Genomic DNA, 27,722 nt, shown 5'->3' on the forward strand with positions numbered 1-27,722 from the left:
TTTGTGATCCAACCCAACATCTACAGGTGGAAATAAAAGCCCACAGTCTGAACCAAATGTTGATCTCCCATTGATCCACCTTCACCAACCTCGCAGAAAAGTGGCCAATCCAATACTATAAATTAGTAAACAATATTGGGTTGATGGTCATCAACTTCCATATTATTATCACTGTTGAGGTCTCGCATCCCTGTGATCCACGTAGCTGCCAAATGGACGCACGCTTTCAACCAAGATTGAGTTCTGGTTCAGTTGTCCCTGCAAAAGATGTCTGAACAGGGTGTCCGGACACACCCTCCGATGGTTTTGTCAGCATGGATAGAGAGATTAATCAGTTGACCTTTTATTAGGTATAGAAAACTTACCTTTCTCCTTGTGTGAAGGTCCATATATATAATGTCAGAGGTCCTGCCTCCCTCTTTAATGATGGGAATACTTTTTGGCTCGTCATGATGCCTCTAGGTGGTGGCAGGACCATCATCACCCTACTGGCGGCTGTCAGAGATCGTGGGAAGTGACTTGTCATCATTCATGTCCTTTCACTCTGCAGGCGGCGGAATGTGGGCTATGGCAGGCTGTCGGAATGACGTAGCAAGGCATGCTTTACTTCAGTCAACGATCCGAACAAACATATCCAGATAGGATATGGCGGTCGTCCAGATGTGATGTTCGCGAGTGTCGTGTGCCTCTCCTTGAGGGAGTCCGGATAGGAGAAGCGCGTCACGTGTCCTCTTGGGGAAATCCGGATGGAGCTGATCCGGATAGAAATGCGTGCCACGTGTCATCAAGGGGAGGGGTCCCTACAATCACCATTGTAATATTGCTGAGTTTTTCTTTCAATTTTATAACTTCATCACATGCCTCCAATATACATTGCCCTTGTTAATTTAAACTACAATCCTCTCTATAAATCTATAGAAGCTCCCCTCCTCTCTGTAAGAAGAGAGGCGGTAATGAGGGAGTTGGCGCTGGTGTATGCGGCGATTATGGTGGCGGCGGGGCTCTTGCTGCTGTGTCCAGAGCTAGTTGAGTCGGCGTTCGGGATCAATCTTGACCACTGCACGCTCCCTAAGTGCATAACTGAATGCAAGAAAGCCTTGCAAGAGAAGTACCTGAGTGCGACTTGTGCAATGGGGTCTCAGACGAAGTTTTGCATCTGCCTGGGATGAGCGTCTTGAGATTGCAAATGAAAGAAATAATCAACTATATTCTTTGTGTGTTGCTTACTCTCAAAAATAAGGCTAGGGAAAAGTCTGCATTAGCACACATATTTGAAAATAATCATAAAATGCTATGGATATGTTTGGTTCCGGAAAATGTTAAGGAAATGAAAAAAAAAATACAAAAGAAAATAGTTTTCTTTAGTTTGGATGACATGGAAAATATGATGGAAAAATATAAATATAAAAGAAAATATAATAATATTTTCCATCTATTTTCCTTAAAAAATAATGAGGAAAATAAGAGAAAAATAAAAGGGAAAAGGGAAGGAAAATTTTATCCGGCTCTTGTTCACCGAGGCTTCACCTCTAACTTCCTTTTCATCGGTGGCTATGGCTTCTCACCGTCGTCAACCCTTTCAACGGCCACCACTATCACTCCGACAACCTTCCAGTGCCGAAAACCTACCATTTTCAAGCACCCGAGTTCCCATAGATGAAGTGCGTTCTTCAAATCAAATTCTCATGGATTAAATGAATTATTCAAATCCAGTGAATGTATTCGAATCCATGTCTTCATATCAGGTATGAATTGAACTCCAATCCACCTCATCCTGTGAAAACCCGGAACCCAAGGTAATCGCTCTCTCTTGGGTTCTCTGTTTGGGTTTCTAGATTGCTTTTGCCTTTCCCGTTTCTTAAATTTCACCATAATTTTTCTAAACTTTCCTGGCTTATTACTTTTTGGATTTGATCTGATTTTTACCCTTGATGTTCTGCTATTGTTTATTGGCCAATGGTTTTTTCATAATTTGGTTGGGGGAATAGGTCTCCAGTTGTGTATTGCATATATGTATGGTGAATGCTTGGTTATTGTTTTGTATCATTATTGGTGGCATCAATTTTTGGACGGTTTAAAAATGATATTTAATGTAGTGAAAAGACACGTCTATATCAATATTAAAAGGTGATATCTTCATTGTTAGAGGTAGTAAGCATCTTTAATTGAAAAATGCATAAAATATTGATTATATTTAGGTAATGGTATTAAATTTAAATTTTTGAAACTTGAATTCTTATCTTATGATTTTGTCAAATATGTGCTTCATGGGCAACTTATAAGTACTAAACTATAGTGTTGCAACTCACTATAATATCAATTCGGGTATGCATTAAAACGATCAGAAAGTTGAGTATAAAATCCATTGTTTTGTATCTTAATCTTTTTTCATTTTTTTTTATCTTTATTTCATTTATTTACTTCATCATCCAATAGCATGATTTTCACCAATATTTCAACAACCCAAATCAAATCTTCAATAGGTGTTATCGTCTTCAATACCGTAAATTTTTCCTATTATGGCAAAAAGGGTTTTATTACTAAAAATAGCGGTTGGTGGTATGCATAGTGAATACATTAAATATAAATAAAGAAAAAAAAAAAGGAAAATAGTAAAGATTTTCCTCTCAATTGCATTCAAAAACTATTAAAAACTAATGGAGAAATAACATTCCTTTATGATCTAATTTTTTTCATTTAACTTTTTTTTACAGACAATCACATAAAAAAAAAAAATTATAAAATTTTCTTATAATTTTCCTTTATTTATATATTTTCCTCTTATTTTATTTCCTTTAAACTTTTTTACATCAAATATAACATAAGGGACATTAAAAAATTAAAAAATTAAAAAAAAAATCTATATATGAATCATTCTATAAACTTGAAATTAATGAAACATAACATAATATAGGAAAACATATCAAAATCATAATATGAAATATTATGTAAACTAGAACTTAAGAAAGTAAAACACAAACAAATCAAATGTGGTGTTTATTTTTTTACTTAATTCTAAATAGAACTTTAATACTTAATAGCGTTAAGTATTAAATTGTTTATTTTTATAATATTTTATTTCTATTAAGTATTAAAAAGTAAAATAAAAAAAAAATCAACATATTACTTTTTCTATTTAGAAAAAGCAAAATATTTGAACTTTTTTTATTAAACAAAAAAATTATAATAAGTCATGGAAAAATAGAAAAACAGACGATTTAAAGTCTGAAAGCAAATTACTTTCAGTAAAAAACTAAAAAAACCCTCAAAGTCTACATATTATCTGAATTCAAGGGAACTAAACATAGCATAACAAAATGGATCAAAATTTTCATATTAACCACCATGTATACTTAAAAACCGAGGAGAGGGAACATCATTTTGGGCCTATAACCATTCAATGAGGACACGAGATCAACCATATGCCCACAAATTCGAATGACCATGGTCCCCATACTCCTAACATCTTATTCATTAACTCGTTCTTTATTCCTTCCCCACCTCCATTCCCTTTGTTAGATACTTGGTACACCTACCATGTGATATAACAGCTGGATTGCTCACGTGGACCAACCACAATCCTCCCTCTTGGAGAATATTGGCCAATTTCTACTTCCCACTCGGACTCTAGCTCTTGCTACCTTCCTTCTTTTTCAATCACTAGTTTAAATTGTATTTGTTGGTACCGCCTTGTTTGGAATAGCTCTTAATTAATGGTATTAAATTGTGTAAAATTATGACTTTTTAAAATATTTAATTAAATATAAATTTACTTTTCGTGCTTTGGAGGAAAAGTATATCCAAAACGTGCTAAAAAATGAATTTGACATTATATAATTTTGGCCTCTAAATTTGCTCTCCATTTATCAACTTTATTCACATTTTTTTTCTTAAATTTAATTATAAAATCATGTTATATATATAATACATTAAATATAGAACTAACAACAACTACTTCTCACCTAATAAATCATAACAAAAAACATTTTTCATTATTACATAATTAAATACAAAACTATTTTCATATCGAGCAACTACTTCCTACCTAATAAAAATATAAAAATGACATTCTTATTTATTTTCACCAATGGTGTACTAAAACAAGGGACCAATTTCAAGTAATTAAAAATAAATACTGATTTATTTGATAATATTTTTTAAAAATAATTATTAACACCAATTCTTAAAAAAAAAAATAATAAATAAGAATAACATTTGATTTTAAAAAAATCAAATTTTGCTGTCGAAATTAATATATGACTGTTTTAAAAAAAATGGTGTCAAACATGACAAATTTTGAAGACGGGGAAAATTTTAAAAAAGAATAATAATTAAAAAAATAATTGGGGGGAGAAAAGAAGAGGAGGAGGAGAAGGGAGTCACGTGAAAATCGTTCAGGAACTAATACGGCGAAGCCGGAAGGCACGGGACTGCCGCCAAAAAGGTATACGGCAGAAACTCCGGCCGCGCCGTACTTTGGGACGTGACAAATCAGAATGCCACGTCACCATTAGATTCTCACGTTTTTTTATTTTTTTATTTTTAATTTTAATTCCCGCTCACGCTACCTATGTAAACTCCCACGCACAATTATTAAAAGTACATAAAACTAAAATAAATAAAAACGGGCAGCTTATATTCTGGGCAGCATTTTTCTGTTCCTATCGTCCAATGGAATTTTAACACGTCACCAATTTCATCGTTGATTAGGCTCCGGGCAAATTAACCGTTCTATTCTCTTCACGAGCATTTCACCTTTTTTCATACAGTTCACTACTAACTATCGCTCTCTACAAATAAATCTCTCTTACAGCTTCTACTGATATATATATATGAGAAGAATCTTATGTGAGAGCTTGTGGGTTCTTTTTGTCTCTGAGTTCTGGTTGTTTGGAATCCGAGAATCTGCGAGAAATGGACGATGAGTACGCAAAGCTTATCAGGAGAATGAACCCACCAAGGTTTTCATCACTCTCCCTCACCACACCATAAATTTGGCTTCTGGGTTTTTGTTTTCCCATGTAAATTAATTTTTGGGTTTTCTTTTTGAAGCCCGCATTTTTTAAATTACAAGATGAATCCTCTTCATCATCATCATCATCATCGTCCTCCTATGATTTTTATGTTCATTTTCCGTTTCACCTTATGTGGTTATCCTACGGCTGTGGTTCAGCAAAATCGAGATCCAAAGTTTTCTTACCTTTTTCTTTGCTTGCAGAGTGGTCATTGACAATGATTCTTGTGGGCATGCCACTGTTATAGAGGTAAGCCTTACATTGTTCTTTCTATGGGGATTTAATGGAGTTTTTTCTAAAGGAATGTTGTTGTTTTTTATGGGTAGGTTTATAGTGCCAATAGGCATGGAATTCTCCTTCAAGTTGTTCAAGTTCTTACAGACCTCAACCTCATAATAACGAAAGCTTACATCTCTTCTGATGGAGGATGGTTCATGGATGGTACTGCTTTGAATTTACTTCATTCACAGAGCATATGTGATTTGCCCCTTTGGTCTATTTAAATTTTTATTTATTTATTTATTTATTATTTTATTTTTAACTCTTAAACTCATTTTCAGTGTTCAATGTGACTGACCATGATGGAAACAAACTCAGAGATGAAGAGATCCTCAATTACTTACAAAAAGTAAGTGTTTTTCTTCTACGACTCCCCCTTCAGATGTTTGCCTTGAAATTTTATATTTATATTGTTTTATTGTTCAATCTTGACAGACTCTTGAAACTGAAGCCGGTTTCTTGAATTCATTGAGAGGCTCAGTTGGGGTAATGCCTTCTAAAGAGGATACCTCCATTGAACTGACTGGCAGCGACAGACCCGGGTTGCTGTCGGAGGTGTCTGCAGTGCTGACGGACCTGAGATGCAATGTGGTAAACGCTGAGATCTGGACACACAACACTAGAGCAGCAGCTGTTATTCATGTTACAGACCAGGCAACCGGGTGTGCTATAGAAGACCCAAAACGCCTCTCAATGATCAAGAAACGGCTCGGCAATGTCTTCAAAGTCAACAGCAGTTTCAGGACACCCAAAATGACCATATCTTCACCTGGGCCTGTGGCAATGAACAGAGATAGAAGACTGCATCAGATGATGTTTGCTGCTAGGGATTTCGAAAGGCTGGAATATGCCCAGGACACAAACTCAAGGCCCCATGTCACTGTCTTGGATTGCAGTGATAGAGATTACACCGTTGTTACCATTAGGTCCAGAGACAGGCCAAAGCTATTATTTGATACTGTGTGTGCTCTAACAGATATGCAGTATGTTGTGTTCCATGGAACTGTCATCACAGGAAGAATGGAAGCTTATCAGGTTGAATGATAGCTTAGATGTGAAAAGGCCGTTGTTTCAATCTTACAAACCCTAGACAAACTAGTTTTTTCCTATCTTTGCAGGAACACTACATCAGACATGTGGATGGGCTCCCTTTACGTTCAGAAGCCGAGCGGCAACGTGTCACAGAGTGTCTTGAAGCCGCGATTGAAAGGCGAGCCTGGGAGGTAATCCAATCCCTTAACAAAACCCTAATTGGATTAAGCATATTTTTCATCATCTTAAGAGAAAAATCGTTGGTATCTTGCAGGGACTGGTGCTGGAACTCAGCACAGAAGACCGGTTCGGCCTGCTCTCAGACGTTACAAGGGTTTTCCGGGAGAATGGTTTGTGCATCAAGCGAGCAGTAATCACAACAAAGTGTGGGAAAGCAAAGGATACTTTCTTTGTGACAGATGTGTCTGGCAACAGTGTGGATTCCAAGACAGTTGAAATGATTAGGCACCAGATAGGACAAACCATATTGAGGGTGAAAGGGAACTTGAACTTCAGTCCGAAGCTTCCCCAGGAGGGAACGAGAAGTTTCCTCTTTGGGAACTTATTCAAAGGACGAAGCTTCCAAACTTTCAAACTCATCAAGTCCTACTCATAGCTCAGCCATTGTCATTTAGTGCAAGGGACTGATAGAGATATGATGCTGCCTAGGAACTTACACTTACCTTGGCACCATATGAAGCTTGTGTATAATGTGGAAGTACATGGTTTGTACGTATGGGATTACATATTAAGATTGTACAGTCTTCTGAGGGAAGAAATGAATGAATCAAGTTTGTGAATATTCTTCTTTTAGTTTTATCATGTGGACCACATCACGACAGAGGGTGATTGCAGACAGGATTTGAACAAGCAAATCTTCAATCCTCGCTTTTTTTTTCCCCTTTATCTCAAACAATATGCAACAAAACAAAATAAGGAACCAGGACCTAACACTACTCCTTTTCGGATGGTAGAACCAAAAGGACATCTAGTGAATAACAGTTCAACTAGAGATGCTAGCCTATAATTATCCCCTCTCTCCCAAGCAAATATTGTCTATTTTAGGATCAATGGGCTCTCACAGCTTTAATTACTTTTACGCAGTTAAGAAGAGTCTAATAAACATATGATGTCAAGAACTTCTTCCCCTATGGATATCATAGATACAAGCATATCTTCATGAAATTTAGGCTAAAGATGTAACATGAAAAGATTAGAATTACACTATGTTAGTAAAGCAATGCGTACACACTAAGTTCGATTGTGTACCTAAAATCTGTCTGATCAGCGAGCATCAGTAAGGTCGCATACCAGTATGGGGGAGCCTGTCAGGTGGATAAGACATATTAAGGAATTAATATGGAAGGAATTCAAACTATTACTTGTTCCAAGAGTTTGTGGATTGATTTAACAATATATGGAGTCTGGGATTAGCAGAATTGATTTCAAGTGATTGCATTTATACCAAGAATGAAGATCTGAGCCTAGTGTTTACATAGAAGACAGAAGAGTTCAATATGGAACATCAGCTTCCTTTTTCTTCCTTCAGCTGTTAGAAGACTAAAAAATTACTTTAAACTAAAGCACCATCAAGATACACTACCAGTATGAGATTTTACAGAAATAGGATCCCTCCATCTAGATATTCCAGCATTAAATACCCTTTGCAAGATATCAATCCGCTCTGCTATGATAGACTCTTTCAGTTCCTTTAAGTGGGTGTATTCCTTCTCCATTATCAGCTCCAAGTCTTCAAAATGCTGGATTTTGCAGTGAAGTTTCTTCATCTAGTTAGACAATCAAAGAGGATGAAGGTCAGTTTGATACTAAAATGGTGAGTTTTTTTGACAATGAAATAATAATAATAAATATAAAAATAATGATGATGATGAGGATGGTAATGGTGATGCCCCAAACAAGTGATGGTGATGCCCAAAACAGAGACTTTGGCAATGGCTAGTCTCTTTCTTGCTCACCATCATTAGTTCAGATAATCGAGACGTAAAATTATGAATGTACAAAGACAAGCAGCATGAGAAAACCGTGAGCCACCTGTGTTTCAATTATGGTTGCCACTAAATGTTCTATCTCTCTGTGCTCCTGATCTGCCAATGATTTGGCATTCGCAGCAGCTGCTCCAAGGGCTGTTGCAATTGCAGCCCTCATTTGCAAAGGTAGAGGTATGGCATTCTTCTCAGAGGATGTCTTCTGCATTTCTGCATAAGAAAAGCTAAGGTTAGGAACAATGGAATAAAATGAATGGGTGAAATGCAACCAAATTATGAACATAGCAATGATAGAAGTTGTAATGATGTTTAAGCATTAAGCAGTATATTTGCAAACACAAATATGTGAAGCAAAAAGTAAATATAAACAAACATTGAATCTTAGAGGAGCAAAATTATGGACTACAACTAGACTAACTCATACAGTCTCCCTATAAATCACCGACCATATCATCCATACAAAAGTTTTTCACACTAAATACCTGATAGAGTGGGCCTTTCATTTATCTCTGAATCTTCAACCATAAGTGATCTGAAAGAGTTAAGTGAATTAGAACATCATACTATCCAAAGCAAAAGCTAAACAATAGGTATAAGTATCACAGGAATAAATATATAAACTAAATTACCAGCTACCAAACAACAGGTATATCACAGGGGTAAATAAATAAACTAAATTACCTCTCCAGCTCGTTATTCCGAATGGGGGAGCCTAACTCTTCTGTTACATTATCCTCTGCACCATCAAAAATATCCTTCACACATGGGTTTTCATCACAGAGTGCTGCAACAGCAGCATCAGCCGCAGCAGCTGATATATGTGGGCCAACCATGGTTGAGATGACAGCTACCTAACAGCAAACAGAGTTAATTTTCTGCTGTGAATGACAAGTTCGCAATCCACACATCCAAAAATATCTCACTTAGGAAACTAATTGCATAACACAGTTATGACTTTTTCCCCCCATTTTGTAAGCAACCTACTACCACACGAACCATAAAACCATGGTGAATGACAAGTTTGCAATCCACACAGCTAAAAATATCTCACTTAGGAAATTAATTGCATAACACAGTTATGACTTTTTTCCCCCATTTTGTAAGCAACCTACCACATGAACCATAAGGCCAACCATGGCAGAAGACTCACAACTGGTTGGTGTTCTTCAATAATTTTATATTTGAAGTTTTAAAATATGATTTCGAACTAAAATGGATATACAATGTCCTATTGTAAGACACTGCTTTCCCGCCAAAAATATGATAAAAGCATAAAATGCAGACGAGACACACCTTGATGGAAAGTGTACAATTAGGATTTGGGCCAAGGGTTCTACCTGTTTCATCAGTGAGATGCCAGCATCAGAAAGTGAAGTAATGCATTTTCGCTTCAAAGGAGGGCCTTGGTTCTCAGCATCTCCATTTTGCTCACTCTCATTTATCTGCTCATCTCCTTGACCCCCATTTTTTATATTCTCTTGGGACTCTAATGAAGTCTGAACTGGTTTGATACTGCTTGTATTGTCATTGCTGGCCCTAGATTTACCTAGGGAAGAACCCAACATAAGCTCCCCAAATGGCAGCTCTATGAGCTTTGAAATACAATCAAGTTTTGTCTTGGTTTGAACATTTTGAACAACAAGCTCCCAGTCATCTCCATGCTTTAAAACTGATTCCAAAAGAAGTAAAGTTTCTGCCTCAGTCCAAACAGCTCCTTGATTGCCTCTGTTTTCATTGCAATCATTAAACTTGAAATCATCAACAGATCGGTTCTCCCCGTAATTTCCATTCTTGAAGCATTTCACACAAATTACAGGACTCCCCTGCTGATGAAATAGTTACAGGAAAAAAATGATAATGACCATCAGAAAAAGGTAAAATGAGGTACCCAACACTTGCAAATGAGTAAGATGGTCTTACAGCCCAAAGGTGCATTAGACATATTTTATTTGATATATTTATATATTCACATCCATCAAAACCAGGTTTTTAAACCGATATGTCAACCTACAAACCAGCATGTTCAGCCAACATTTTGCAACCAGAAAGAATCTGGAAATGCATGGTAATAATAAAATATTAGCATGCATTACACCTAAAAAGAACAACATATAGAAATTCAGAGGTCAAATGTTGGAGCCAAGTTTGAGCCAAGAGATTTGAGAAATAAATAAAGAAAAATGAGTTGGGAGGAATCAAGGAGATGGTAGCACTTCTAATGAAAGCAAAATTAAAAAAAAAAGGTACAAGTAAGGATGTGGGAGCAAAATTTAGAGTATGATTTGATTAATCCATTACTTATGATAGGGTAACTTTTTGTTCTGGCCAAATTGAGTACCAACCTAGAGATACCAACTAAAGTTAGTTATGCTAGCACAACAGTTAAAATCCACCTACAACAGCAAAAGCCAAACACATGCATGAAGACAGAATCCACAAGAACAGAACCTCTATCAGTCCTGACCTGGCAATCTCTCAGTTGGCCAGCGACAAGGATACATAGATCAGTATGATGGTACTTATGTTGGAGTACTTACTGACAACCATAAACAATTTTTTTCCCTTTTGAAGAAGAATGCTGAACAAAATCATCTAATCATATATAGATACAGCATACAGGTGACCATCATGGAGTTAACCTCAAAAGTTCCCCTCTCACTTTAGCATATGTTTCAGCACGAATCATTGGTAAGAAGAGCATCTTTCAATATTACCAATGACCATTGTGATGATTCCCTTTTACACAAATAATTGCTTAATCGATGGAAAGTTGAATAAGTAACCCTAAAGCGAACAAAACTGGGCCTATTTGGGAACTTTTCTCAACAGTTTTTTAAAAATTTATTCCGAAAACAAATCATTTTTAGAACAAAATCAAAGTATCTCAGTTGTTATTTTAGAATGTTTCGAGCATCAATCGAAATTTTGGAAATTATTCTACTAACTTATGTAAGTGTATGGTACCTTCTCATGGTCCTTCTCGATTGGATCATCCATATAATATGCAAAAAGAAACTCTAGTTGATATTTTTTTCTTTGAATGATATCAGTTCCAATGTAGGTTTCATTAAATATCTTACAAGTAGAATCCATCTTTTTCCCAATCAACATGGGTTTCAGTGGATATCAACATTGGTTGCAGGAAAAAAAAAACTATTTTTGAGAACTGTTTTCAAAAACAAACTATCTGTTTGGAAACATTTTCCAAAACAGTTTTTCTATAACTACACTTGTGTGTGTAGTGTTTTATTTCAATCACTCTCAATACTTGTACAATAGAAAACAATTAAAATATGTTCTGATACCTTTTTTAAGAACAATCCTTAAAAACATTTAGGGAATAATTGCCAACAAAACTAGTTTTCATGCTTTTTTCTTTTTCCAAAACAAAACCAAAAAATAATTAAAAAATAATTCCCAAAAATCTTACCCACTAGAAAAATCAAATGCATCACTGAATCAATAACTGAAAAGATAACAAATCATCTTCACAAAAAGAAATTCATAAGATTTTGCACAAGTTCCAGATACCTTCAAGCAGTTGTAATGTCCGGAATCACAATTATCCCCGCAGTTCCCACAAACCAATCCTTTCTCCTTAGTCAAATCACAGAAAACATCCGAATAGGAAGCCAATGGCGGCAATCTAAATCCATTCTCATCCACTTCACCATTCACATCCAAAGTCAGCGGCATTGTGATGGGCTTCAACGAATTGGGCATTGCCACGACCCGAATTCCATTCGGAGCTCCATCCTCGGACCTCACTCTGTGCCTTTCGGCACCCTCCGCCACCGCCGCCGAATCCTCACCCCCAGGTGCACCGAAATTGATCAACCCCCACCTCTCCAAGAAGAGAAAGACCTTGTGGAGCAAACTAACGTCACCCACCAGTGATTTACGAATCTCCGCGAAGGTAAGCCTCCTCGACGGGTCTTCTCTGTACTTAGAGATGATGAAGTCTCTGTACTCTTTGTATATCTTCGGTGTTCTCGAGATTGAACTTCCATCGAAGAACTCTTTGAGGGAGATCTTCTCTTTTTCGTGGATTTCGTCCCAAGAGAACCAACCTGTGAGATGGAATTAGGGCTAGGGTTTTGAAGAAAGAGTTGACATCTGGAATTAGGGATTTTGGAGAGAGAGAGAGACTTACTTGAATGGATTGGGATGGTGTAGAGGTCGAGCTCTGGTTCGTCGTGGCGAGTCAGTTTTGAACTCGGGTCCGGTGTGCTCTCCATATCGGACAAGGTGAGTGAGTCAGCGGGCTGAGTCGAGGGGTCTTAACGCGCTCTCTATAAGATTATGAATCGGTTAGATCTTAACATTTGGGCCCATGAATTGGGCTTGAATCTCATTGGGTTTGTCTTGGGCTTGAAGGTGGAGTGGATTACATTATATTTAGGGCCCCACCGGAGAGCAGGCCCCTGACCTGTGAAGACTGGGCTGGATTTTGACACCAAGGCATGGATTTCGCCCATAGGTTACTAGGGTCTAGGGTTGGACAACTTAGAACTTTTAAGGTTAAATCGCATCAAACCCACCTACCTCTCGATGTATCAAACCAATGTCAAAACCAATCAGAGGCCGAGTTGGGAATTCTCAACTCACCAAAGCCAATGGATAACTCGAGTTCTTATAGGTTTACAAGTTATCAAATAAAGGTTTAAAATGAAATATCCTCGTAATTATAAATTACAAATTTAGAAGTTAAATATATCTTAAAATTGATTATTTCACCCAACTTCCTTTGGGTTGTGACCAAACACACCTAATCTCATTTATTTGAAATTTTATCCAAACCACATTCGCCTGGTCGCTCTATCAAATTGTAATGATGAGGACTAATTGTAAGGTAGATTGATCGAAACCAGAGTCTTATAAGGAATTTAGCAATTTCGTAGGTGTATTCAATGGGGGATGTACATACTTAGTCAAAACATTAATGAAAATTTATGAAATTAACCCTTAAAAAAAATAAAAAATAAAACCAGTCCATCTAAACTACATAAAAAAAATACTAGAGTCTGTTTGCGGAATTTTATTTTTAAAAATAATATATAATTTTTAAAAATTCATAATATTGTTTGGTTATTGTTTTTTATTTTCAATTTTTAAAAATAAATTGAAATAGAGAACAAGTAAAAATTGTTTTTATCAATTTTTTAAAACAAAAAATAGATACATTCTATTATTTATCTTCTATATAAAATTATTATTTTTAAATTTTTTTTTCAATAGGCAAATTAACTTTAAATTAAATAAGGCTTAATACTTTAGATTTGTTAATAAGTTTATTAATTTTTAAAAATAATTTAAAATTAAAATTATAAATTCATTAATACTAAAAATTTATTAATATAATAAAATAGTATATTTTCTACTAAAAATATAATTTATGATTTTATTATAATATTATTATTTATGTTTTGCTAAAAACTATATATTTTTTAATTTATTTGCAATTACAAAATTATTTTTATTTTCAATAAGACTTCAATTAAAGTTAATTAATTAATATTATATAAATTGAATTTAAAACATTTTTACAAAATCAAAATATTTGATAAAAAAACAATTTATTCTAATAAAGTCTTTTTGTTTTTTGTTTTTAAAATCCTTTTATAATAATAACTTACCAATATCCTTAATTTTATAAAACATTAAAAAAAAATTATTCTTTAATTTAAAAAAAAACATAAAAAATCATGATCAAACAAAAAATTAATTAAAGTACTTAATTGACTTATATTAAAAATGAATATTAAAATTATTTTCATCTTATAGAAATTTTCGTTTCACTGCAATAAAAAAAATTGTTTCATGATTAAAAAAAAAATTACTTATCTTTAACTCATATATCATTGTGGATTTAATTTTTATTTTCTAATAAGACTTCATTGGCTATATAGCCTATATTACCTTTTTTTAGGCAAACAAAAGAAAGGGGAAGAGAAAATCAATCAAAAACTTCATCCGCCTGCCTTACTATCAAAAACATCCATAGAAAGAAAACTTCATGCCTCAGCTAAATGTTGGCAAAGGCATAAAATAATGGCAAACTAATTCATACTTTATATGTCTGATAAAATTGGGATAATTCTCATTCCTGTGACAAGAGGTAGTGAAATGAGTTAAGAGTTGCTGTCTAAGTGAATCCTCAGAGGCATTTTGATAATCTCCCAAAAAGAAAGAGGGGGGAAAACAAAAAATTGAAGGAAGAAAGGTTCCATAAGAATTAAAATACTCTAGGACATCCTCTGAGCAGCTTCCTTGGCAATAAGCTTCTCCTTGGCCTTGGTTTTGGCTTGTGATTTGGAACCCATGATCCCTCCTCCCCATTTCTTCCTGTTCTCATCGTACTTGTCATTGAAGTTTGCCTGAAATGGTAGTCAGAATCATTTCAGGATTAGATGCCACTTGGGATAGCCTTTTGCTGTGGCTTTAATTGGAAGTGGAAATAGAAATAAAAACCAAAGGCATAATTTTCAAATGATAATAATGGTACTATAAAATTCATAAGATATGAAATAGCTTCATGCTTAAGCTAAAATTGAAGTTTTACAAAAAGTATTATTTTTTTAGTTTTCATATGAAGCTCTTTTTCAAGTTAAAACGTTTTTTTTTTATAAAATCAAAGCAAAACAGGTACAGAAGCTCTTATTAAGCTTTAAAAAAAATTATAACTTCTCAGGAACCAATCCAAATTGGGCTTTAATCATTAACTAAGAAGAATAACTGCAGGTGTATAAATATGTATTATAAACAAGATAGTTAAATTCAAGTTACCTTGATTGCCTCGAGGATTTTGCTGAACTCCAACTTATCCTCATTCTTAACTGTTGTCAAACACAAAACAGCTGCAGTCTTCTTGTGGACAATCTGTCAGAAAGGGAATATATAACTAAATCAGTAAAACCCAAGTTGGCAAAAAATTTATATGCAAATGAGATGAAAGACAATAATACCGCTCCCAAGCGCGATTTCCCCTTCACAATGCAGTAAGGGATCTCCATCTTCCTGCACAAGGCAGGAAGCCACACAACCAACTCTATCGGGTCCACATCATGAGCAATAACCACTAATTGTGCCTTGTTCTGTCAGGAAGCAAGAATGTTAAATACTTTGGAACTAACTTTCCATATGCAGCAAAGAAGTAACACATATGAAAACTAATAATTAAATTCAAGCAACCTGCTCAATAAGGTAGGTGACATGGTTGAGCCCATATTTCACAACAATGGGCTTCTTAACCTCAATGGTTTTTCCTTCAGCCTCCGCCTGTGCCCTTTTAAGAAGGCGTTCCTTCTTTGCTGCTTTGTCCTCTGGACGATACTTGAGAAGCATCTTGAAAAGGCTTGTTGCTGCAAACAGGTTAAAAACAAAGGATGGAGTTCAAGGCTTCTAGTTTATTTTCAGCACCAAAATCACAGTAAAATAACATAGTTCCAACTTCCAGATAATTTAAAACAAAAAAAAATGCTTCAACAAGGAAGACACGAGAAGCCAGGAAGTTGAACGAGCACAGATACAGTTCAATGAGTGCATTCAGCAGACACTATTCTTCCTTTTTCTCCCAAACCAAATGTATTGGAAATCCCATTCCTAGGATTATAGAATGATAAGCATATAAAGTCAAATATCACTAAAATCAGATTAATAATGAATTTAATCCTAGAAATTATGTTCCACTAACATAACAGTAAATTTAATAAACAAGCCTGTATAACACCAACTACCCATCCAATAACATAGTCAGTGAACACTCAAAATTTATAAGCTGAGATATTACTCAGCGCAACAAGCTTCATTTTGAGCTGTTCCAAGGTATTTTAAAAACTTACATTTTGTTGACATGGGGATGCCATATATATGGTTTTCATCAAATACTGGCCAAAATCCTTCAGTCTATTACAAGTACAGTTGGAACCAGGAATAACATACACACAGTGCTTTTAATATCACACAAGCTGAATAGTCTGTTTGATACAACACTATTGGGATTTAAGCTCATAATTACCAGTTTGGGAAGCAGGAACACTAAAATTGGAAACAAATTCTAGGAGGCTAAAGAAAGGGGGGAATATGATGCAAAGGAAATCATTGCAAAACCCAAAGAAAAACCTAATAAAAAAAACTGCACTGACTGATGAATAGTGCAAATTGCATGTTGAATGAAGGGATGAGCTTGGCACCACATAACACCATGTTCCAGTGTGGGTTTGAGGAGCCTTGCCAAGCAGCCTGGGTCCATGGCAGGCTAGCACCTGGCAATGAGTACCTCCAGATGCCTAAAGACTCCAGTGTCATTGTTCAAGGCTCACATGCAAAGATTTCCTGGTAAACTCATTACAGAAAGAACCACGCCAATTAACCCATGCTGGCAACTAGAGTTAAAAGATTAGACATGGTTGGGCAAAATGGTAAAATTAGTACAGTAGCCATCATAAAAAGGTGAGTAAGAAAACACTCACCAAAAGTTCCCTTTCCTTCATAAAACCTTCCCCTTTTATTCCACTTTACATAGGAAAGTCATGCCAGAGCCTCAACTAGCATGTTTATTAGGGGCATTTGCTGGATTTGGCCAACCAACCATCAATTGAAATTGGTTTTGCAGTTTTAAAATTCCAACAAACTCAAATAATTAAAAAGGCATAAGGATTTTTATAAGTAGAACCCCCAGAATCTAGAGGCATTTTTTGCCATAAACATAGTAGGTGGGTAAATGATTTTTTATTTTTCATTTTTTGGAAAGGCCTCCCTCTTCTAAATGCCTAAGTGACATTTCCTTTATATGATGAGCACTCGGTTTAGTTGATGACAACAAATGGCAAAGAGAAACTTCAATGAAATATTTCATGTCTGTCTTTTGTTTTGAAGATATTTTGAAAACCTCAATTCAATTGAACCAAATTGGCTAAAAGGGCAGTTTAGAGGAACTTTTCACATTCACATGCTCAACTAATGAGACATTTTGTTTCACCTTTTTCCATTACAAAAGTACCTTGTTCTTTTGCTAATTCCCACCCACAAGAGCACAATGGAGAATAACAGAAAAAATGGACTGCCTCCTTTCCTTTTATGAGAATTCATTCATATGCTTGTCAAACTAACATAATATTGTCTAATGGGGGTTAAAATAGTCAAATTGGGATGACACAATCTAAAACTGCATCAGGTAAGAATCTTCGATAATTACCAAGGTTTTTGTCCAAAGTCTTTGTGAACTGGTTCAATGCTGGTGGGACCTTCAACCGCTGCTTGAGGATCCTTCGCTTCCTCTGAATGCGAACAACATGTGGCCACTTCACAAATCGGTGCAAGTCTCTCTTGGGAGGCAATGCTCCTCCGATTCCAAATTGCTTTGGACGCTTCTCAAATAGAGGGTTCACAACCTTCTCCTGCATTCCAAAATTAAACGATTTTTAAACTCAAAAAATAAAAAGGTTAAATTGTAAGAATAGAAAGAACATTTTTGGTTGAACTTAGAAACAAAATTAAAGTATGACAATAAAAAGGAGAATGAAGGAAAGTTACAGGTTTCTTCTTTGTCTGTGCCAAAACTTTTCCACCTTTCTTTGGAGCCTGCAAAGCAAAAAAAGCAACAAATAAAACGCAGCACTCAATAACAAACACACCTGTGCAACTGCACGCACCATAATCACTTGCATTACATCAGATTCAAAAGGCTGGAACGAAACTGCTCTGTTTGCTTGAATAGAGAACATCCCAAAGAAATTTCTTCTTAGAAAAACAAATTAATTTCCCAAACACAACTTATGACTCGTTTTTCAAGCATAATCACGTGGATATCCAAAGATATTAACAAGCCTTTAAAATTTTTTTACTGAACAGACATAGAATCATTTCCTGAGCACACAATAAAAATGTTCATCTCACTATTTTCCCTCTAGCCAAACAGAAATCTTCGAATTTTACAGATATTTGAGTCAAGAATATTACTTTCAGATTAAAATTTCCAGTTCAGATAAAAACATAAATACATTTGCATTAAAAACCACTATAATAAACTTTTTTTCACACAAAATGAACGCAACAAAAAGATCTCATCCACAGATCTGAACTTCAGTCGCCTGAACATTCTTATTAACAGTAAATAATAATAATAAATAAATAAATAACACATACACGCACAAAAACCAACAACGACGACAAAGTTGTATTTCAAATTAATGAACCTCAGCAACTATGAGAACTAGCTTCTTCTGAAGAGATTTTCAAATTTACCATTTCTGAGTGTGCAGTGCTCCTTCCGACTTCTGATGCGGCGAAATAAACCCTAGCGGCACCCGGGAGAGGAGACGGATTGGGGATAGTCGTAGATTATATAGTGGTCCAGTATATAAGTGGGCCTAGTGATCTTGGCCCAAGGATGATTGGGCCTACTTCAACCCAGTCCCCTTAAAAGGGAGGAGACCCATTATGATGTGCGATTATCCGTCCAATCCAACTCTATGATTCTATACACGAACCGGACCGGTCCATTGCCCTCTTGAGAAGTTGCTCGTTGACTTGTTGAGAAATTTGGACTTTGGCATGGACTCGATAGTTCTTGGAATTTTGGACCAAATTAGTTACTTTATAAGTCAAAATAAATAACTCATACCCATGTCCAACTTTAAGACAGTCCTCGATTTAATAATCTCTTCTATACATGTGAATTATCGTCATGTTGATAATTTTTTCATTTTCTTTTTTACACTAAGATAAAACCACTCATGATTATGATTTTTTTTAATAACTCGATGACTAGAACTCAAGGTTGCTATCTTGAATTATCTTAAGAATATTTCTTTTTAATTATTTTAATAATGAAAATTATGAATTATGTTTTTGTTTTTATTTTTAATTATCATGGTTAACTTTGATGTTGGTGTAAAGTTTTCTTATCATTTAACTCTGCCCCTTGTCATTAAATCATAATAGGATTAGTGTTTCAGTTTCTACTTACCCCTAATAAGAAAAGTTTTGGGATAAAAAAAAAGGGATTCGTTACAACTTTATTTTATCCCATTTTGACTATATATAATTTTAAATATAAATTTATTTTAATTGAGTTTTTTTTTTTTCAACTTTTTTAACATAAATACAATATTAAATTCATAAAAATAAATTATAAATATTTATAATATTTTTATCTATAAATATATTTATTTTTAATCATTTTTAAAACTTAAAAAATAACCAAAATTTTGAAAATGTTGAAAATTTTTATACTCACCCAACCTTACCTAGTTCGATATAATTATTGTAAAATATATACAAATAAACCTAACGGGATTTAGATGGAGTGATCTATCATAAATCTGACTATTTGTCAGATTTAACTCTTTATTAACTAACTATATTTATGTTTTTATTTTTTTATTTTTTTATTTTCATGCTTGATCGAGATTTTGTGAAAAATAATGTGTATTTTTTTGGAAAATATCATTTTTTTTTTTTAAATTGAGGTGATTTTAGGCTCAATCTAAAAACAATTAACAATTTAGTTATCTTGGTCCACGCAATCATCCATGCGACCAAGAAATCTTCGCCTTTTTTTCCCCCTTTGTGGCAAAAACCAACAATAGGATTAAAATGATTTTAAAACCAATATTTTCAACAAATGTTTTAAGTTATATTTAAAATATATTAAAAATAACTTTCATCGTCATGGCTTTACATAATATACTGACTTAAAATAAATAAATAATATGTTTGACAATTATTTTGAAAAGTGTTTATGTTAGCTTTTTTCCTATAATGTATGGTCATATATAAATATATTTATATGAATATTATTTAAGGAAATCAATTGATTGGGCATCAAAGAATCTTATGTATGGAATACTCAAATTACAAATGGGGAGTTAGAAAAGTTACTTTATATGAATGTGTTGTTACAACTTTTATAACCCCATCATTATGAAATTTATTTTGTATATTATGTTTGAGTAATGGAGAACAATGGGAAAGTATAACCTATGCAATTATATAGATGTATTCAAGTTCATAACCCACTATTACCCATTAATTTGTACATAATGGGTGTAAATAATGAGTATAATTCTCATATAGTCTTTGATGGGAAGACTAAGAGATGTACAACTTATTCTAAATTGAGATCCCAAACCACACTCTCATTATTATGTCTTTTTCTTTTTTGTTGTTTATTTTTAACAACATACACCACATAAGTGACTCATCCACTATATGAGAGTAGTGAGTTGAAGACCTTGACAATACAATTCACAAAGTGACTCAATCTCACTTAATGGATCAAGGTAAGAATATTATCATTATTTTAGTACTTCCATTTATTTTGTTTTGTGTATCCAAATTTGTTTTAAAAATAATTATTTCCGCATAAAGTTTATGAAAGTTTGGTTAACAATTGGTATCAGAGCCAACCAATTTTGAATCATAAAACATATTTTTCCGTTTTTTTATTATTGTTTGATTTTATGGACAACTAAAATATATATGATGTGATGCATATGAATGATGTAGTAACACACATTTTCAATGTTTCATGATTTCAATCATATTTGCATGATTTTATGAAAGTTGCAAATATATATATATATATGTGTGTGTGTGTGTGTGTGTGTGTGTGTGTGTGTGTGTGTGTGTTTGTTGTTCAACTTATGAAACAAGTGTTGATCAACCCAACGGAGAATCATCACCATGTTTGATTATATGACAAGAGTTTAATAATAAAAGGTTAATAAAATTTTTACCCAACGGTATTAAACTTTTTTACGTTTCAATACTTTTATTTTAATAATTATGTCATATCTATATGATTTATGAATTATTATAATCCAACCCAACGAAGGGATTATAATAATATACTTTTGGATTGTGTGATTGTAGTTCGATCTAACAAAAAACCTATGATATGATCTCTTATGTTTATGATTAATGTGATATTTAACTTAATTTTTGTTGTAGTTAGATTATTGTAAAGTGTGGTGTTAAATATTGTCATGATATAAAATAAATTTTCTTTTGAATTAAATTTTATTTTGCAACAATGAATCCTACTGCTATTATAGGCTATTTGTCTGGTATTGAACAATTAAGTGGGGCAAATTTTAAAAAATGGAATGAATAAATTGGAATTGTTATTGGTTGCATGAATTTAGACTATGCTTTAAGAGAGCCTACACCCACAAAGCCTACTTCCGAAATTATTAATGAACAAAAGGCTTTATATGAAAAGTGAGAGCGTTCTAATCGCACGAGTCTAATGATTATGAAATGTTAAATCACTCTTGCAATTCGTGGAGCAATCCCGGATTCAGATAATGCAACGAGCTATATTAAATCAGTTGAAAAACAATTTTTAGGAACTTCCAAGTCCTTGGCAAGTACTCTTATGATCAAAATGATGACAATGAAATATGATGGTCATAGTGGTGTACGTGAGCACATCACGAGAAGAGTGACATGGCTTTTCAATTAAAAGAAACGGACATAACAATTTCTAAAGGTTTTCTTGTTCACTTCATAATGACTTTCCTTCCTTCACGATTTGGTCATTTCAAAATTAATTGTAATACTCTTAAGGATAAGTGGAAAACGAGTGAACTAATTGCCATGTGTGTTCAAGAATAAGAGAGGCTTAAAGGGGAAAAGCCAGATATGGCTCACTTGACTATTGGTCCAAATAAAAAATCCTTCAAGAAAGGTAAAGGTAATAAAAAGAAGCAAGGTAATGATGTATCTTACAATGGACAAAATGATGAAAATAAGATACAATGTCATTTTTGCCACAAAAAAGGTCACAAAAGTAGAGATTGTTCTGGCTATGATATGAAGTGGGTGTTTGGTAATCCAACACATTAACTTAGAAGTGATTTAATAATTTAATTCAAGTCATTAAATAAATTAAATATGTTTAGTAAAATAACTCGAAGTTAATAACAAGTTTAAGTAATAATTATTATTCTACATCTTCATTTTAACTTTTTACTCGATTTGTTTTGATTATCTTCGTGATCTCCTTTGATATTCTACAATTTTCATTGTTATTGAACATTTTTTGTCATATTTATAATTTATAAAAATAAATATATCAATTAAATAATTTAAAATTACTTTTAAGTTAATTTTATCAAACATTCTTAATACTTAAAATAATAATTAAGTAATCAATTTTAAATTAACAACTTAAGTAAAATTTAACTTAAAATAAATTTAAGTCATTAAATAGTAAATATTAAGTTTTACCAAAAACCCCAGTATACTAATATTGAATTATTGACCGTTTACTATTTTTTAGTGATTGTTTTATTTACAGTTTAGACTATAGTCAAATGAAAAAATTTGGTGAATAGCGAAGATAATCCATTATTCACAAGTAGTGTATTCACTTGTTAGGTTGGATTTAGTATTAACCACGAAACATGCACACGTATTGAAAAATAGCAACAAAAATGTTTATCAAGTGCAATACTTCACTAAAATAGAGATGCACACATGTATTAAGCACTTATTTGAAAATACTAGAATTATTCTCTAAAAATATAACATTATTAACTTGAGTTCCTTTTGTTATTCATCAGTATCAAAATTGATCTACCTTTTTTTTTTTCTTCATTTATCATATGTGATGTACATAGTATCAAATTGACATGACGCGTGTTTTTCTTTCAATAGTAAAAACGTTAATTTAATCCTTGTTAAATAATTATTTTTAGTAAAAAAATGTATTTTCATACACTCATATAAAAATAATAATAAAATAAAAATCCTCCAAAAACAATTAAAACAAAAAAGTGCATAATATGTTAATTTTAAAAAAATAACTATTTAAAATTTTTATTTTTATTTTATGATTTTTTTTCATACGAGTACATGGAAACATACTTTTTCCCTAATTTTATCAGTAAACTTACTTATAGGCATGTTCAACTTTTGAAAAATGATAGCACTTTTTATCGATAAACATGTTTCGAATACATCATTGATAGTATATGTTAACTCACAAGGAAACTCAATGGGGTTTCTCTTTTTGATTTTGCAATTAATGATTTCTATCAATGATATCAAATTATTGGTTTGATAGGATTTACAAAATTATATAATAACTTGAACGAAATAAAAGTTAAATCCAATAAATCAAAATATCAATATGGGATCATATAAATTAAATTTCATGATATATATATATCGATGTCAATATGTATATATATAAACAAATTAATATAAAGTGTTTTTTATTTTTATTTTTACAGAAGGCCAATTATTGAAGCTTTTAATTTTTAACAATTGATATGAATAAAGGGGTATCAATAATTCATCGATATTTTTTAGGGATAACCGATTAAAAGAGACAAAAATCTCTCAATATTACAGAACTAACCCCTCACTTATTTAAGTCTCAAAAATGACCCGATTCGGACAAAAATACCCCCTCAGCTATCTTTTCAGCCCATTTTCCCTCCAACTCCAATTTTCCCTTGTGTTGTGTCTCTTCCTCACCCTACAAACCCATTTGCTCCATCTGTTAACTTGCGAGAAACAAATCACAAAGGATTTTTCCGTTTATTGCAAGAGAACAAAAAGGCAACACAACACAAAGTAAAAACAGAAAGTAAGTTTCACTATTTCATTATTTGATTTTAGTTTTTCGAACTATACATATGAATCTTCATCCATGAAATGAGAAAAAACCCTAAGTGTCTTATTTTGATTCATTTTTTTTTTTCAATCAAACCTTATTTTTCATCTTTCTGATATTGTGTGTTGATTCAGTTCATGAAAATGGAGGAAGAAAAAAATTCGGTGATGAAAAATACGAAACAAAAGAGGTATAAAATTTTGGGAAAAAAGAGAAGTGAAAGAAAGCCAGGTTTTGAAACCTCGTCATCGTCATCAAAAATGAGAAGAAATCAACTGATTCAATAATCATTAATTTTCTATTTGAAATTTTGATTTTTAATTTTTTTTTAATTTTATCATTTTTAATCGATTATCCTTTTTTTATGAATTTATTTTTCATGAATTGATAATGTAATTGTTGAAAATTTTCTCAGTAAGGTTATAGTCCAAGGTTTAAAGCAATATTTGAATGATTAGAAAAAACTAAACTTAACTACTATCAAGTTTACCATCAAAAGGTTTTGAAATTTTGTGTAATGAAGTTATTTGTTATGAATTTATAACGTATTTGAATATAATTTTTTTGAAATTATTTTATCCAAATATTTAGAATTTTGATTTAAATATATATGTTAAGAAAAAATTGAACTTAACCGCTATCAAGTTCATTGTCAATAGGTTGCAATTTCAAAATGGGTATTAGGAGTTGTCCACCTTCATCGAAGGATTATATATGTATATGACTTATTGATGGGTATCAATAATAATGCAAGATTGCAAGTTGCCATTAAACCATTAGCCAAATTGTTGACGCATATATTGAATGCAATAGCATATTATGGGTTTCATGGTGACACAAAAGTTAACTACCAGGAATGGGAAATTGAACGGTTGTAAGATATTCCTCAACAGGAAAATGAGTAAGTGATCTTAAATTTACTTTCATAACTTATACACTTAATCCTTAATAATATCCCTAACATTGATTATCTGTGTACCATGTAGTGGTGATTGTGGCATGTTTGTTATCAAATATGTTGAATACTTAATGCACAACCATCCATTGAAGTCATTAACAAGTGCTCGAATGGACTGGTTTCGGGAAAAGATTGCAGCAGAGTTATTTTATATGAAATACTTGCCTATGTAATGAATTCATGTTGATATTTCACATTTTGATAATGTAGTTGGATGGTTTGTTATATGTAATTGGATAGCTTCATATATGTAGTTAGACATTTTGATAAATGTAGTTGGACAAGTTGATATATCCACTTGGATATTTTGATGAATGTTGTTCGATAGTTATGTATACAATTGGCCTTTTAAACTAAACTTGAATGTTGTCAAGTTGTTATGTGTACAAACTTGAAGGTAGTTAAGTCCACAGTCATAATAAAACACCTGAACTTAACTACTATCAAGTTAACTGTGAACAAATTTGACAGATATTAAGTCGAAATCTATTCCAGAATAACATATTTAATCTGGACTTAACAGGTATCAAGTTGATCTTCTATAGACTCATAGGAAGTTGTGTCTACAGTTGCCATTTTAACTTGAACTTAACTATTGTCAAGTTATTTTATGAACAAACTTGAAGGTAGTTGAGTCCACAGTCTTCAAACAAAACTTGAACTTAACTATTGTCAAGTTGTTTTGTGAACAAACTTGAAGGTAGTTAAGTTCACAGTCTTCAGACAAAACCTGAACTTAACTATTGTCAAGTTGTTTTATGTACAAACTTGAAGGTAGTTAAGTTCACGGTCTTTAAACAAAACCTGAACTTAACTATTGTAAAGTTGTTTTATGTATAAACTTGAAGGTAGTTAAGTCCACAGTCTTTAGAAACAAAACTCGAACTTAACTATTGTCAAGTTGTTTTATGTACCAACTTGAAGGCAATTAAGTCAACGGTCTTTAGACAAAACCTGAACTTAACCATTGTCAAGTTGTTTTATGTACAAACTTGAAGGTAGTTAAGTCTACAGTCTTCAAACAAAACCTGAACTTAACTATTGTCAAGTTCCTTATCAATAAACGTGAGAACAGTTGAGTCCATAGTTTGAGAATAAACATGTAATTTTCATTCATACTTTATACATAACTCATCATGACATATATGTATAAAAGTAACAAATATCTCCATTTCTATGGGTATGCAAAAAAGGGGATCATTATTACAATATTCATCTATGTGCTTATCCTATCACCTTCTACAAAAAAGTAACTTACATTTCCGTTCACATGGGTACCAAAAAAACAAAAAAGCTCACTATTACAATTTTCATTCCATGTAAGTTCATAGAGTGCCAAAGCTATCATGATATCAAGGGATTGGTCGTTTGCATGTTTTCCGATTATGCCCATATTGACCACATCGACTACAACGAGATGTGTGCTTGCCCTCTCCACCAGAAGAAATTCTTACTTTCCTTGGTCTTCCTGTTGGACGTCTCGTTTTAGGTGGTAACACAACTTTGTCACGAATATGATTAGGTACTACCCAATCTATTTCATTTCCAGTTGGATAAATACACTCTGAATATGAAGATAACAATGCTTTAGTAGTAAAATACTTGGAGCACAAAGTGTAACATGAAATGTTGTAAAATCTACAAGCAGCAATAGCATGTGCACATGGAATATGATCAAGATCAAATTGTCGACATGTGCATGAACGAGTGTCTAAATTCACTTGAGCACTAATGCCAGCATAGTTAACATTACACTCCTTGGAGTTGATAGGTTCCACTAGATATGTTGCTGACATATTATACCTCGAATGAAGTTCTCCATCAGCCCACATGGTAAGTTCAGTTGCCATTGACATTGCTTATTGTTGATGAGTCACAAACCATTTTTGAAGTAAGTTTCTCAATTCTTCAACCAATTGCAAAACTGGAAGATCTCTAGCATTTTTCAACATAGCATTAAGGCTTTCAACGATCCCTATCGTCATGATATTATATCTTTTTTCGATAGAATATGAACGTGCCCATCGATCAACACCTATATCCATCAAATATCTTGCTGCTCTTGGGTCAATCATCTCTAGTTGCCCAAATATAAAATTAAACTCTGAAACACGATAAGCATGGGCAACATCATGGAACAACTTATGAATTGCAAGATTCTTGAACTTTGTCTTCAAATTTTGTCCAGCGTGATAAGTGCAGACACCATGCCTCGCATGGGGAAATACTTTATTTACTGTTTTCTCAATGCTACCATGTCAATCTGATATCACAAACAAATCATCAATGTGTCTAAGTGCATTATGCAGTTTTTGTAAAAACCACTCCCATGAGGCATCATTTTCTGAATCACCAATCCCAAAGGCTAAAGGGTATATCTGATTGTTGCCATCTTTACACGCTGCAATAAATAAAGTCCCTAAGTACTTTGCTTTCAAAAATGTCCCATCAACTGCAATCACAGGCCTTATTGATGTGTGAAACCCAACAAAAGATGCACCAATTGACATAAAAAAGTATTTGAATTGATTATCACAATCAATAACTATATCAGTAATGGTACCAGGATTTTTTTGCTCTAAAACATAGCAATAGGATGATAAAGTGTTATAAGACTCCTCAGGTGATCCCCTAATAGAACCTAGAGCAAGTTCTTTGGCTCTCCACGCCTTATCATAACTGATTTGAACACCATACTGCTTTCGAATATCTACTACAATGTCTTTTGGTCAAAATTCACAACCAACCCCTTGATATGTTTCTTTTATACTCTCACCAATCAACCAACTACTTGCATGTCGATT

The 27,722-nt window shown here is 33.3% G+C and overlaps 3 protein-coding genes across 5 annotated transcripts; 1 reads left to right on the forward strand and 2 right to left on the reverse strand.

Annotated features, from left to right (window-relative positions):
- Window positions 1–4,812: 4,812 nt before the first annotated feature.
- Window positions 4,813–7,139, forward strand: LOC117904871 (ACT domain-containing protein ACR6-like). Its single transcript, XM_034817677.1, has 7 exons — window positions 4,813–4,961; window positions 5,219–5,264; window positions 5,342–5,456; window positions 5,576–5,643; window positions 5,730–6,329; window positions 6,413–6,517; window positions 6,601–7,139. The coding sequence occupies exons 1-7, from the start codon at window positions 4,915–4,917 to the stop codon at window positions 6,940–6,942; spliced, it is 1,323 nt and encodes a 440-aa protein (XP_034673568.1). The 5' UTR covers window positions 4,813–4,914; the 3' UTR covers window positions 6,943–7,139.
- On the reverse strand, window positions 5,940–12,608 carry LOC117904869 (SWI/SNF complex subunit SWI3A). Of its 3 annotated transcripts, none has more exons than XM_034817675.1 (9): window positions 12,486–12,608; window positions 11,864–12,402; window positions 9,670–10,155; window positions 9,014–9,183; window positions 8,815–8,864; window positions 8,379–8,542; window positions 7,930–8,113; window positions 7,596–7,651; window positions 5,940–6,069 (listed from the first exon to the last, which is right to left on the reverse strand). In XM_034817675.1, exons 1-8 carry the CDS (start codon window positions 12,568–12,570, stop codon window positions 7,611–7,613), a joined length of 1,719 nt encoding a protein of 572 aa, XP_034673566.1. In that variant the 5' UTR covers window positions 12,571–12,608; the 3' UTR covers window positions 5,940–6,069; window positions 7,596–7,610. The 3 variants fall into 3 exon arrangements, with proteins under 3 accessions (XP_034673566.1, XP_034673565.1, XP_034673567.1); XM_034817674.1 differs by having other exon boundaries at window positions 9,670–10,158; window positions 12,486–12,607; XM_034817676.1 differs by lacking the exons at window positions 5,940–6,069; window positions 7,596–7,651 and having other exon boundaries at window positions 7,757–8,113; window positions 9,670–10,158; window positions 12,486–12,607.
- Window positions 12,609–14,335: 1,727 nt separating this feature from the next.
- Window positions 14,336–18,666, reverse strand: LOC117905090 (60S ribosomal protein L7a-2). The gene is made up of 7 exons (XM_034817990.1): window positions 18,578–18,666; window positions 17,867–17,914; window positions 17,529–17,730; window positions 15,524–15,693; window positions 15,298–15,426; window positions 15,119–15,211; window positions 14,336–14,709 (listed from the first exon to the last, which is right to left on the reverse strand). Exons 1-7 carry the CDS (start codon window positions 18,578–18,580, stop codon window positions 14,578–14,580), a joined length of 777 nt encoding a protein of 258 aa, XP_034673881.1. The 5' UTR covers window positions 18,581–18,666; the 3' UTR covers window positions 14,336–14,577.
- Window positions 18,667–27,722: the final 9,056 nt, after the last annotated feature.

The sequence above is a fragment of the Vitis riparia genome, chromosome 17 (genome assembly GCF_004353265.1).
Source record: "Vitis riparia cultivar Riparia Gloire de Montpellier isolate 1030 chromosome 17, EGFV_Vit.rip_1.0, whole genome shotgun sequence".
Classification (NCBI taxonomy): domain Eukaryota; kingdom Viridiplantae; phylum Streptophyta; class Magnoliopsida; order Vitales; family Vitaceae; genus Vitis; species Vitis riparia.

What these genes read in the sequence shown, in the direction of transcription:
- LOC117904869 (XM_034817674.1), bottom strand. Translation starts at nt 12,570, where the DNA reads ATGGAGAGCACACCGGACCCGAGTTCAAAACTGACTCGCCACGACGAA. An exon ending in CACCATCCCAATCCATTCAA is followed by an intron (nt 12,403 to 12,485) that starts GTAAGTCTCTCT and finishes TCCATCTCACAG; the next exon opens with GTTGGTTCTCTTGGGACGAA. An exon ending in CGGAATAACGAGCTGGAGAG is followed by an intron (nt 8,865 to 9,013) that starts GTAATTTAGTTT and finishes TAACTCTTTCAG; the next exon opens with ATCACTTATGGTTGAAGATT.
- LOC117905090 (XM_034817990.1), bottom strand. An exon ending in TCACCTACCTTATTGAGCAG is followed by an intron (nt 15,427 to 15,523) that starts GTTGCTTGAATT and finishes GCTTCCTGACAG; the next exon opens with AACAAGGCACAATTAGTGGT. An exon ending in GGAAATCGCGCTTGGGAGCG is followed by an intron (nt 15,212 to 15,297) that starts GTATTATTGTCT and finishes CCTTTCTGACAG; the next exon opens with ATTGTCCACAAGAAGACTGC.
- LOC117904871 (XM_034817677.1), top strand. Translation starts at nt 4,915, where the DNA reads ATGGACGATGAGTACGCAAAGCTTATCAGGAGAATGAACCCACCAAG. An exon ending in TCCTCAATTACTTACAAAAA is followed by an intron (nt 5,644 to 5,729) that starts GTAAGTGTTTTT and finishes CAATCTTGACAG; the next exon opens with ACTCTTGAAACTGAAGCCGG. An exon ending in TTGAAAGGCGAGCCTGGGAG is followed by an intron (nt 6,518 to 6,600) that starts GTAATCCAATCC and finishes GGTATCTTGCAG; the next exon opens with GGACTGGTGCTGGAACTCAG.